The sequence below is a fragment of the Mustelus asterias genome, chromosome 11 (genome assembly GCF_964213995.1).
Source record: "Mustelus asterias chromosome 11, sMusAst1.hap1.1, whole genome shotgun sequence".
NCBI lineage: Eukaryota > Metazoa > Chordata > Chondrichthyes > Carcharhiniformes > Triakidae > Mustelus > Mustelus asterias.
The window spans coordinates 76,474,121-76,487,551 of NC_135811.1; the positions used below are offsets into that span (position 1 = coordinate 76,474,121).

The window sequence follows — 13,431 nt, forward strand, 5'->3', positions numbered from 1 at the left end:
GTAGCAGGTAAAGGTAAGGGTTTATGGGAATAGGGTCTGGGTGGGATGTGGTCGGTACAGACTTGATGAACCAAATGGTCTCCTTCTGCACTGTAGGATTCTGAGGTAAGGGGTCCGGCCACTATGAATCACTAGCCCGTACAGAGATTGAATCTGCCTAATTGGTGGCATTTTGCATCACACCAGTCTCTTGTTTTAATGAGCATTTATTAGTGAAAGTTGTTATTTGATCAATAATCTAATTTTTGTGGTGCTTTCTAGCTTTCTCTATCTAAACTCATACAAGTGTATGAATATGCCTTTGCTAGTGAGGCTTAGCGAGCGGGTCCACTTACAAACAATCCCTGCCTGTTCTTCTCAACTTCACAATCTCCTTCTGTCTCGGGAGCTCACCCTTTGATCTCACGAATGAGATTTATCGACGGGGGTGACGTTTATTTTAGCGCTGGAACCTCCTTGCTCAAGGCAAACGGATATTTATTTGGTAGCCCTTCAGTTTCTGGGCCAGATGCAGATTTCGCCATTGATGAGAAGTCGTTTTAAGATTGCTTTCATTGCTGAATTTTCAAACAGTCTCCGGGATGGAGGAAGCACTAATTAGCAGAAGCAATTTGAAAAGAAGCTTTGTAAAGAATAGTCCGCTATATCGCCGAGATGAACAGTTGATGATGCTTTATTGGGAAGTCCTGTTGTCATTTGGCAGCCAACAGGATGAGTCTGTTATGACTGTGGATGTCAGAGTGAGGTGCTAAGTGCTCAGTAATCTCTTTGCGCTGTCTATATGGGTCTCAGAACTGATTATAATATATTTTAGATATTCTGTTTTCATTGCGATTCATCTTAACCAATGTTAGTATAGATCGGCTGAGCATTCTGGCTTTGTGAGCTGTTGGGGTGTATACCATGAGTCCTCATAGAAACATAGGTTTTGTAATATGCCTTTAAGGAATAGCTAGATGCCATCACCAGCAGAGAAGTGTGTCGTGTAACCCAGCCTCAATTCTACTTCAGCCTCTGAGAAGAGCACATGACACACTTTCCTTCTAGTGATGCCATCTGCGATCCCTTAAAGGTAGATCATAACAATAGGGACTTCGAACTTAGGAGCAGGAGTCGGCCATTCTGCCCTTTGAACCTCATCCGCCCGCCATTGAATGTGACCATGGATGATTTGGTTGTGGTCTTAACTCCATTTTCCTGCCCCCGATAACCCTTGACCCCCTTGTCCATCAATAACTGGTCTAACTCAGCCTTGAACAGATTCAGTGACCCAGCCTCCACTGCTCTCCCACTGCCAAACGATCCTCTGAGAGAAAGAAATTCTCATAATTTCAGTCTTAAAAGAAGCATCTCTTATTCTTAAATAGAGTCCCGGAGTTCTAGTCTCCCCCATGAGTGGAAACATCCTCCTGGTAACTACCCTGTCAACTCCCTCAGGACATTTAATATGATTGCCTCTCATTACTCTAAAGTCCAACAGGTATAGGCCCAACCTATTAAAGCTTTCTTCATAGGATAAGCCCTCCGTCCGAGGGATGAATTGAGTCAAACTTCTCTGTACTGCTTCTAGATCCTTTTCCAAATTAGGAGATGAAAACTGTACAGTGAGTCCTTCCCTTTGCACTGACAGTTCCTTTCCAGCCATGAACCCTGGCACTGGACAAGCAACGCAGCTGTTTGGATATATAGGTCGGAGTTTTACTTGGGAATTGGAGCAGGCAAGGGGCGGGCCATAGAAAGGTCCGTTGATCTCGGGTGGGATTTTACAGTTTTGAGATGAACAAGGCTGTAAAATTCCACCCATATTCTTGACTTGGAATTGTGTCAACCACCCTACTATATTGTCCCCTACTATCATGACATTCCTATTAGCCCACCAGCCATTTGATTGGCTACCTGTATATCAGTGCCATGGTTCATTTACTCATCCACCCTGCGGTCCTGTTTCCATCCACACCAGCTGCAAGAACCTCAAACCTATTGGACAATTGCCAGGACTGAGGCTCCCGCATTTCCACTTCTCGATTCCCCCTCACATCTTTCATGCCCTCCTGTCCCCAACTACTGACCACATCAGAACACCTAAACATAAGGCACGTGACCACCTCCTGGAACAAAGCGTGGGATTTTCCGGCCGCAAGACCGGAAAATCCCACCCGAGGTGAACGGACCTGTGCGTGGTCCGCCCCTCCCGCTTGCTACGATTCCTGTGGTGGGTGGGACAGGAAAATTCTGCCCAAAGTACCCAGGTAGTTTTCTCCCTCCCTGATGCATCACAGTGTCTGCAGCTCAGCCTCCAGCTCAATGACTCAGAACTAAAACTCTTCAAACCCCGGCATTCCAGTTAGTTAAAGTTTATTTATTAGTCACAAGTAAGGCTTACAATGAAGTTACTGTGAAATTCCCCTCGTCGCCACAATCCAGCACCTGTTCAGGTCAATGCACCTAACCAGCACGTCTTTCAGACTGTGGGAGGAAACCCACGCAGACATGGGGAGAACGTGCAAACTCCACACAGACAGTGACCCAAGCTGGGAATCGAACCCAGGTCCCTGGCGCTGTGAAGCAGCAGTGCTAACCACTGTGCTACCGTGCTGCCCATGGATGTGTTTGTCTGGACCACACTGATATCCAAGTACACCCTCCTACAATTGCAGCAGAGCACCTTTCCTGCCATCTTTATTATGTTTTAATCATTTGTTATTATTTTCTTAATCAATTTATAATTAACCGACCCCACTACCCCCAATAAACCCAATTCTTGCTGGTAAAGCTTACTAATATAAATAAAACTTTATGATTACGAGCAAATTACCTGAGTTTTGAAAGATAAATGAGCAAAATATGAATCACCCATCTGCTTTCCCTGTTCCCTCTCTGCACTGAATTCCCTGAACAAATTCCAAAGTTCACACTGTGAATATCTGTACTCGGAGGTGAGCTGCTGTCTTCATGTACTCACCATGACCACCTCTATTTATACCAGCTGAAATTCTACAGAGAGGCAGCGCTGGCATACAAGGCTGGCACTGACCCAGTACCAGAGACCCAGGTTAAATTCCAGCCTTGGGTGACTGTCTGTGTGGAGTTTGCACGTTCTCCTCATGTCTGCATGGGTTTCCTCCGGGTGCTCTGGTTTCCTTCCACACTCCAAAGATGTGCAGGCTTGGTGGATTGGCCATGCTAAATTGCCCCTTGGTGGCCCAAGACATGTAGTTTAGGTGGATTAACCATGGTAGATTTGTGGGGTTACGGGGATAGGGCGGGGTAGAGGGCCTGGGTAAGATACTCTGTCGGAATGGCGATGCAGACTCGATGGGCTGAATGGCCTTGTCCTGCACTGTAGGGATTAAAAGTTTATTTATTAGTCACAAATAGGCTTACATTAACACTGCAATGAAGTTACTGTGAAATTCCCCTGGTCGCCAAACTCCGGCAACTGTCCGGGTACACTGAGGGAGAATTTAGCATGGTCAATGCACCTAAACTAGCATGTTTCTTTTATTCATTCCTGGGACCTGGGCGTCACTGGTTGGCCAGCATTTAGTGCCCATTCCTAGTTGCCCTTATTCAGAGGGCAGTTGAGAATCAACCACATTGCTATGGCTCTGGAGTCACATGTAAGCCAGACTGGATAAGGATGGCAGATTTCCTTCCCTAAAGGACATTAGTGAACCAGATGTGTTTTTCCAACAATCGACAATGGTTTCATGGTCACCAGTAGATTCTTAATCCCAGATATTATTAACTGAATTCAAATTCCTCCAACCGCCGTGGCGGGATTCGAACCCAGGTCCCCAGAACATTGGCTGAGTTTCTGGATCAATAGTCTCGCGATGATACCACTGGGCCATCGCCTCCCTCTTTCTTTCACACTGTGCGAGGAAACTGGAGCACCTGGAGGAAACCCTCGCCGACATGGGGAGAACGTGCAGACTCCGCACAGACAGTGACCCAAGCCAGGAATCAAACCCAGGTCCCTGACCCTGTGAGGCAGCAGCGCTAACCACTGTGCCACCGTGCTGCCCCATATGATATGAGGTTATGAGTCAGCACTGCCGAATAGTGAAACTAGTTCAAACTAGCTATCTAATTAACTAACTGCAGTTGTCTCGCCTGACTGAGAGAAACTTAACTTTAACAATAAGTTGTAGTTTCGCTAACATGACTAGATTTTAGAAAGAGATTAACCTTCAAATAAACGCTTAAAATTCCCGACTTACCAAGTTCACACTGTGATGGGCTGCACTCCGTGATGAGCTGCTGTCTTCATGCTTGCTTACTTCTGCAGGTAAAATGTAAACCCTTGGGTACACCTGAAGTTGTTGATACTGACCTGTTCTTGATGCCCTGGTTTCGGTTTTATAGCAACAGAGGGAAGAACAGCTTTTTCTCAATCCTTTCAAAATTCAATCTGTGGAAAAGAAATCTAAGCATGACTAGGAACTCGTTGGCAGGGCTGCGTGGGTTGGATTGGCAGGTTGTGGGCCTCAGGCTGCAGTTTGGACTCTTCTGTGTTACGATATTATAAAGAGCAAAGCCTTTGAAATTTTAGCCATGTAATAATGACTCACTTTAAAATGATTTATTTATTCATAACATAAGGATAAAAGGAGTAGGGAATTCAGCATCTCGAGCCTACTCTGCCATTCAAAGGGATCATGGTTCATTAACCTCAATTGCACCTTCCTGCACTGTCCCAGTATCCCTGACTTCCTTTTGCATCCAAAAATCTACCAATTTGTTAAAGTTTATTTATTGGTGTCACAAGTAGGTTTACATTAACACTACAATGAAGTTACTGTGAAAATCCCCTAGTTGTAACACTCTGGCGCCTGTTCGGGTACACTGAGGGAGAATTTAGCATGGCCAATATACCTAAACCAGCACGTCTTTCCGACTGTGGGAGGAAACCCATGCAGACATGGGGGGAAAGTGCAGATTCCACACAGCCAGTGACCTATACCGGGAATCAAATCTGAATCCCTGGCGCTGTCAGACAGCAGTGCCAACCACTGTGCCACCGTGTCGCCCAATCTCTCAAGAGATTCACAGTGCTTAAAATATCATCGAAAATAAACATGAGAAATAGGAGTTGTCCAGGAGGACAGATTGCTTGTGTTTTCAAGGAGAGAATGTCTGTAGATATCACATTCCTCCTGTTATGAAAGCCTGACAAAACACCTTCTATTGAGTGCATACAGAGCACCGATGGCCATTGCACAGATTGTACAGATGTTTACCTGTCTTACTCCATTATCTTAATATAGTGTTACAGTTCTGAATAGGGAGCTCTCAATGATGATTGTAACATTTTCCTCCTCCCCTTTCTCTCCAGAACTGCATGAACCTGCCTCCAGACAAGGTCAAGTTGCTGAGTCAGTACGACAACGAGAAGAAATGGGAACTTATCTGCGATCAGGTAACTGGAGTTTGTTCAGCACCCAGATTTCATTTGCCTCACTCACAACGTCTACAAGGCAGCCAGTAAATGATGTGAATGTGGCTCGGGTAACCTTTTTTTGGGTGGACAATGTGAAGAAATGAGATTTAGGGGTACCTGACAGTTTACCGTTTGGTCTCTGTTTAGATGGATTTTAAAAGTCGTCTTTTCTTTGCAACTTCCGCCAGCTTTTCAAAATGTCTTAAATTTTTTAATGGCTCTTTTTGGTTGTCAAATTTCTTCAGTTTTGTAAGAATCCACCGTCTCCGATACACTTTATGTACAAAAGAGGTCGAAATTAGCATGTCCTTATTTCTACTGAAGTTTATAGAACCATACACGTTCACAGCATGAACATGGCCAGTGTAGTTTGTTGGAGTAATCTATAGAGGATCATAGAATCCAACATCCCGCTGTCTTCTTTCAGCTCAAAATCTTCCTCTGCTTCAGATGCTTAGAAGACCTCAACTATTCCCAATGGAAAGGCATTCTACACTCTACTAACTGTCCATCTAAAATCCTTTCTCCTAATTCTCTTCCTCGCTGTCACATGGCAATTTGTAAAGAATTCTCCAACCAGAAAATTGGGCCGGATTTTCCAGCCCTTCCCACCGGGGGATCTTCCAATCTTACCGAAGGAAACTCCCCACCCTCCCCCCTTCAAAATGCACCATGATGGGTTCCCCAGTGGCAGGATTGTGGGGGGGGTGGGGGTGGGGGTCACACAAAACGCCATAGACATCGGTGGGATTGGAAGATCCTGCTGGTGGCCAATGTTGAGCCAACTGTTCCACTGGAGCTTGGAACAGTGAGGGATGGCGTGATTGCAATAGGATACAGAATAGACCAGCCTTGGATAAGTCACATTTTCCTCCTTCTACCCAACATGCTCTTGACAAGGTGAATGTGGCAAGTTTCCTCTTGTGGGTGAGTCCAAAACTAGGGCGTACTGGTTTAAAATTAGGGGTCACCCTTTTAGGGCAGAGATGAGAATTTTTTTCTCTGAGGGTTGTGCAACTTTGGAACTCTGTCTCAAGGCGGTGGAAGCGGGGTCATGGAATATTTTTAAGGCAGAGGTAGATAGATTCTTGTTCAGCAAAGAAATCAAAGGCTGTCGGAGGAGGGGGGGGGGGGGTGTCGGTGGGAATGTATAACTTGAAACACAAACAGATCAGCCAAGCTCTTATCAAATGGTGGAACAGGCGCAAGGGGCCAAATGACCTATTTCTGCTCCTATTTTGTGTGTTTGAGTAATGATATCAGGTCTACCAGTGAGCATCATTCATGTTGGTCCAGTTGGGAAACCCTAGATTAGTTACAGGAGCCAAAAGCTTCTGTCCTTGTTCGCCACTGGGATTTACTGGTGCCACTGAAAGTGATTTGGTCAGGACACCAAATTTTCCGTTCTCGCTCTCACAACGGGTCCCACCACAGACAAAACTGGAGAATCCCGCCCAGCACTTTCACCTCGCCAATGGGAGGTAATTCTCAAGCCGGTGAAAGATGGGGTACATTTTCCAGTCCCGCTCACCATGGGAATCACCGCAGACAGGATGGAAAATTTAGCCGACCATTTCAAGGTCTGTTGACTTCATAGAATCGTTGAATCCCTACAGTACAGAAGGAGGCCATTCGGCCCATCGAGTCTGTACTGACAACAATCCCACTCAGGCCCTATCCCCATAACCCCATGTATTTACCCTGCTAATCCTCCCACCCCCTTGACACTAAAGGGCAATTTAGCATGGCAAACCTAGCCTCACAGAATCACAGAATCCCAACAGTGCAGAAGGAGGCCATTTGGCCCATTGAGACTGCACCAACCACAATCCCACCCAGGCCCCATCTCCATAACCCCACCTATTTATCCTGCTAGTCCCCCTGACACTAAAGGGCAACTTACTGTGGCCAATCAACCTAACTTGCACATCTTTGGAGTGTGGGAGGAAACCGGAGCACCCGGAGGAAACCCACGCAGACACGGGGAGAATGTGCAAACACCACACAGACAGTCACCCAAGGCTGGTATTGAACCCAGGCCCCTGGCACTGTGAGGCAGCAGTGCTAGCCATTGTGCCACTGTGCCACCCCACCTCGGGCAGGAATTTTCAGTCTCAGGACGGGCGCGCCTGGAAAATCCTGCCCGTGGTTTCTATAACCAAACACTGCAATAGGATACAGAAAAGACCAGGCCTTGGGTAAGTCCTCCTGCCCAACATCAGGCAGAATTTCCCCGCTTAGATGCTAAGGGCCGTGGCGACAGCAAGAACGTAAATTCTGCCCATCATGCCAAAAGCAAACTTCATTATTCTTTAATAACATTTTTCATACACTCTGCTTTTTTGCAAAGGAAAATGAGAAGATACTTTTATGCATTTGCCATCTGCAGAATTCCACTGAGCCCACTGATGGAATTAATATATTCTCCTCATAACACTGTTTTGAAAATCAGATCATTATTGCGATTCAGCTGCAGCTCTGTGGGCTTTAATAGCTGCTTGACTAATATTTGCAAATGCAAGTGATAATTCACATGTTCGTAGCCATCTCCAGCAGGCACAATTTATTCAAGGATCAGCTTCATCAAAATAGTCAGAATCCAGGATTCTGTCTGCGATTCTCCCCACGGCGGGTTCCTGAGCCGAGCTGGGACCATCGTGGAGATGCAGCAGAATTTCAGGATGAGCGCAGTCTTAAACTGAGCCAGTTCTCCAGTTTACTGAAACAGAAAAGACACTGGCAGAGGTGTGGGAGTGCTCCACTTAACGCGCGATTCTCCTTGCCCGCTTCCCTGACGGGGAGTGCGAGGTATCCTGGGGTGTAATTCCGCAGCGGTTTGCCAGCATCCGTGTCCAGGTGGCGTTTCTCGAAACGGGTGCCGAGACAGAGGGTGGGATTTTCCGGCCGCGCTCGCTCGCTCCAAGGCCGGAAATTCCCGCCCGAGGTCAACGGACCTTTGCGCAGTCCGCCGAATTTACTGTCCCGCACGCTACAATACCCGTGGCGGGCGGGATGGGAAAATTCCACCCTCTGGGCTGTTTAACTGTGGCAGGTGTATCCGCTGACCCTTCTCTCATCATGAGATGTTGACACAACATACACACATGTGATTTAGGAGCAGGAGTTGTCCATTCAGCCCCTCAAACCTTCTCCGCCATTCAGTGAGATCATCCCTGACCGAATTGTGACCTCAACTTCATGTTCCACTTACCCCCCCCGATAACCTTTAGCTCCCTCGTTAACCAAGAATCAATTTACATCTGCCTTAAAAGTTTTCAATCTCTCTGTCTCCACCCCTCTCCGGGAAAAAGTTCCAAAGACTCACAACCCACTGAAAGAAAGAGTTTCTCCTCATTTCTGTCTTCAATCACAGAGCCCTTATTTTTAAATGTTAGTATTCAGTTCTAGATGGCTAGAATACAAGAGCAGGAATGTACTTCTGAGGCTGTATAAGGCTCTGGTCAGACCCCATTTGGAACATTGTGAGCAGTTTTGGGCCCCATACCCAAGGAAGGATGTGCTGGCCTTGGAGGGGATCCAGAGGAGGTTCACAAGGATGATCCCAGGAATGAAGGGTTTGTCACATGAGGAGGCTTTGTGGAGTCTGGGTCTGTACTCGATGGAGTTTCGAAGGATGAAGGGGGACTTGTTGCAACTTACAGAATACTGAGAGGCCTATATAGCAGGTGGATGTGGAGAGGATGTTTCCACTTGTGGGAGAGACTAGAACTCGAGGGCACAACCTCAGAGTGAAGGGACACTCCTTTAAAACTGAGATGAGAAGGAATTTCTTGAGTGAGAGGGTGGTGAATCTGTGGGATTCATTGCCACAGAGGGCTGTGGTGGCCAGGTCATTGTATTTAAAATGGAGATAGATAGCTTCTTGATTGGTAAGGGGATCAAGGGTTACTGGGAGAAGGCAGGAGCGTTCAGATGAGAATCAAATTAGCCATGATTGAATGGTGGAGCAGACCCGATGGGCTGAATGGCCTAATTCTGCTCCTATATCTTACGGTCTTATGGTCTAAATTGTATCCCCTGGTTCTGGTTTCTCACGTAAAGGAAAACCTCCTTTCGGCAGCTAATTGCCAAAGTCTTGCTGCCATTTATGCCAGCAGAATCTTATGGTCCCCCCAATGGTCCACCCCCGCTGTGGGTTTCCCAGTGGTGAGCGGAAACCCTGTTGACAACAGCAGGACGAGTAGCATGCCGCCTACCGCCAGCGGGGATTTTCACCTATTAATAGTGGGATTTCAAAAAGTTCAACCTCATACTGTGCATTTAAATCTGCCCACATGTTCAGCTGATTACTCCGTGGTCATTCTGGATCTGTATTTTGTTGCAAAGCTGCAATCACTCCAAATGTAGCACAGTTGAATTGTGAGTCTTTGAAAATTGAACGCTGGAAGCTACGTGGAAACCATGTAGAAGCAGGAAATGGTCTCATGGTGTTCTGTAGCAGGCCACAGTAACATTGCCACAGAGCGTACGTCAGTCTGTCATTGTTACACTGATGTAAGGTCAATGGTTTCTAATAAGTATTTATTCTTACACTTCCCATTCTCCCTCTAATACAACTCCTGACCTACGCAGAGTGCAGTTGACACTTGCCAGCAGCCTGCAAAGCTTTCACTTGTAATAACTCAGGAAGCTGACTCAAACTGGTATTATTTATCTGTGACTCGAGGCCTTGCCTGTCAGTCAGCTGTTCGACTGCGGTGGGCGTCACAGCTTACTCTCACTCCCTCCAGGTTGGCCATCCTTTCAACAGGAGAGTGATCAGGAAGCCTGCTGTCCCCAGCCTAAAGACAGTGAATGCAGCAAAGTCCCAGAGCCCAAAGCTGAGGGTGTCCTGTTGTCTAAGGGATAGCGAATTCAACCCCTGAGCCATGCAGAACACTTAATTGTCAGTGCCACTTTATTAAGTTATAGTGTTGTGAAAACCTGAGACCATGGCCCCGATGGTCATGGGTGTCACAGTGATTAGCATGTCCCATAGCACCAGGGACCCAGGTTCAATTCCGGCCTCGGGTGACTGTCTGCTTGGGTTTCCTCCGGGTGCTCCGGTTTCCTTCCACACTCCAAAGATGTGTGGGTTAGGGGAATTAGCGGGGGAGTATATACGGAGTTACGGGAATGGGGCCAGGGTAAGCTGTTCTGTCGGAGAGTCGGTGCAGACTCGATGGGCCGAATGGCCTCATCCTGCACTGTAGGGATTCTGTGATTCTCTAAGATTTGCAGAGACTGGGGCATGCGGGGGGAGCTCGGAGCTCCCGCGGAATTTAATGGCAGGATCTTGTTCAATTATTCCTTTCTCTGCTTCCCATCCAGCAGTTGGTGGGCTGTTGCCCCAAGCAGGAAGATCAGTGGTAGAAGTCGCAGTGGGACGATCCTTGGCAAATGGATTGCTGGGAAGACTGGAGATGGGGGCAAGGGGCTGAAGAATTGGTGCTGTGTCGGGAGGGCGTGGGGGGGGGAATCACCAAATGTGGCTGGCAAGCGAGAGTAGCAGCGGAGAGGCCAAAGGTTCTTGAGAGGCCAATCCCCCTCTTCCCTTGCCACACACCACGGCGAGGTTCCGGAGGCAGCAACCCCCATCTGCCTTTCCCTGCCTGGTCACCAATGTGGCAGCCACATTGAAACCTGTTGCTCAAGCTCCCTGCCTCTCCAAGGCAAGCCACTTTCATGGAATGAAATCTACCATCTTAGAATCAGCACTGGGCGCGTATGGGTGCCGGGTTCGAGGACACATTATCCATTTTTAATCCCTACATCAGGCTCCACCCCAACCCCTGACCCCTCCAACCTGTCATGGGAGGTTATTGCTGAGGCGAATATTGCAACAAAATAATCCTTCCCTACACAAGATAGATAAGTGGCCTTTACTAATATATCAGCAAAGAATGAACATCGTCGGGCAGAACACTTATCATAAAGCAGCAGTTTCCTGACACACGGTTACAATATCTAGATTATCTGTGATTAAATATTTCACTCGGCAGCAATCTCTCAGAGGCTAAGGCATGTGACAGTCATGTGGGGCGCCACAGTGGCACAGTGGTTAGCACTGCTGCCTCAGAGTGCCAGAGACCCGGGTTCAATCCTCAGCTCGGGTCACTGTCTGTGTGGAGTTTGCACATTCTCCCCGTGTCTGTGTGGGTTTCCTCCGGGTCCTCCGGTTTCCTCCCACAGTCTGAACGATGCGCTGGTTAGGTGCATTGGCCATGCTAAATCACTAATTCAAAATTACACAGTACGAAACACACTGACTCAAAGTCCTGCCAACCTACTAGCACATTGACCAACCAACTGACCCATTGCCTGACCAACTGACCAACCAACTGACCCACTGACCTATCAACTGACCCACTGACCAACCAGTGTCAGGAGGATTAGCAGGGTAAACATGTGGGGTTACGGGGATAGGGCCTGGGTGGGATTGTTGTTGGCGCAGACTCGATGGGCCGAATGGCCTCCTTCTGCACTGTAGATATTCTGTTCTAATATAAATATGAGTTTGATTCCCTCCTTCCTTTGCTCACAGTCTTGTCATTTTAAGACCAAACTGTCTGACAAGCCAATGGATTATTTTGCTTGCATCAATTTGACTGTTGGTGGATCTGTTGAAAGCACTGGTAGGAGATGGGTTTGAAAGAATGATTTTGCAGTTGCTGACTATTGGCAATAGCTGTAGTCTGGAATACTGCTAGTTTTCCTAACCCTCTCAGTTCTCACACCTCTTTACACCAGTGCATCATTCTGTGAAGCAGAAGCCAGTTCGCAGACGACTATGGTGCTATTTTGTGTGAGGTGGAACTGGTCATCACTGAACACGAGAAATAAATTCTCCTGAACAATCAGTTACTAAACGTGTAGAAATGATGCTGAACAGACCAGGAAGTTTGATCCCTGAATTATCCAGGTTTTGGGCACTGGGATAGATGTTTGTGCATGGATATTGAGTGGCGGGTTGGCTGACAGAAGCACAAGGATGGTGAATGGCTACTTGTAATGGGTTGGGGCTGGTTGCAGGGAGGGGAATATCTTCTTTATTATTCATTCTTTCATGAAATGTGGGCGCTGCTGGTGAGGTCAGCGTTCATTACCCATGCCTATTGCCCTCGAACTGAGTGGCTTGCTAGGCCTTTTCAGAGGGTAGCTTAGAGGCAAATACATTGTAGTGGATCTGGAGTCACATAGAATCATAGAATTCCCTATACAATGTAGAAGGAGCCCATTTGGCCCATCAGCTCTGCACTGGCTGTCCAACATAGCATCTTACCCAGGCCCGCCCCCACCCCCCCCCCCCCCCCCCGCCCATTCCCTTAGCCCCATGCATTTATCCCACTAATACCCCGAATCAACACATCTTTGGACACTAAGGGGCAATTTGGCATGGCCAATCCACCCAACCTGCTCATCTTTGGACTGTGGGAGGAAACCAGAGCACCAAGAGGAAATCCACTGTAGGCCAGACCAGGTAAAGATAGCAGATTTCCTTCCCTAAGGGACATTAGTGAAGCAGATGGGTTTAAACAATAAATGACAGTCTCATATTTGACTAGTTTTCAGTTCAAGATTTTATTAACTGAATTTAAATTTCACCAGCTATCATGGTGGGATTTGAACCTGTGCCCCCGGGCCTTTGGATTGCTGGATTATTGGCATTACCACGATGCCTCAGTCTTATTCCTGGCACTCATTGAATGGCTCACAGCAAGGAGCTGGTGTCATGAGGAGAAATGGGGATGAAATTACAAGGGAGGGAAAGCCAAATGTATAAAAATACGGAACTAATTGTTGGACGACAGCTCAAATTTACAAAGCACCTGTTTTTTCCCAAACTGCTTCAAAGGAGCATGATCAAAGCAAATTTGACATGAGCCACACATGGAAATATTCGGATATCTCAGCCCAATTAAGTTTAGTCAGAGGTATGTCTGAAGATTCATCTTAAAAGGAGGTTGAGGAAGGGAATTCCTCAGCTT

At 47.1% G+C, this 13,431-nt stretch overlaps 1 protein-coding gene across 1 annotated transcript in view; it reads left to right on the forward strand.

Moving 5' to 3' along the window:
• Nucleotides 1–13,431, forward strand: part of LOC144500603 (formin-like protein 1) — a 274,250-nt gene that overhangs the window by 101,278 nt on the left and 159,541 nt on the right. The window contains exon 2 of the mRNA XM_078223784.1: nucleotides 5,339–5,422. Within this exon, the coding sequence (XP_078079910.1) occupies nucleotides 5,339–5,422 (84 nt within the window). The remainder of the gene's footprint in view (nucleotides 1–5,338; nucleotides 5,423–13,431) is intronic.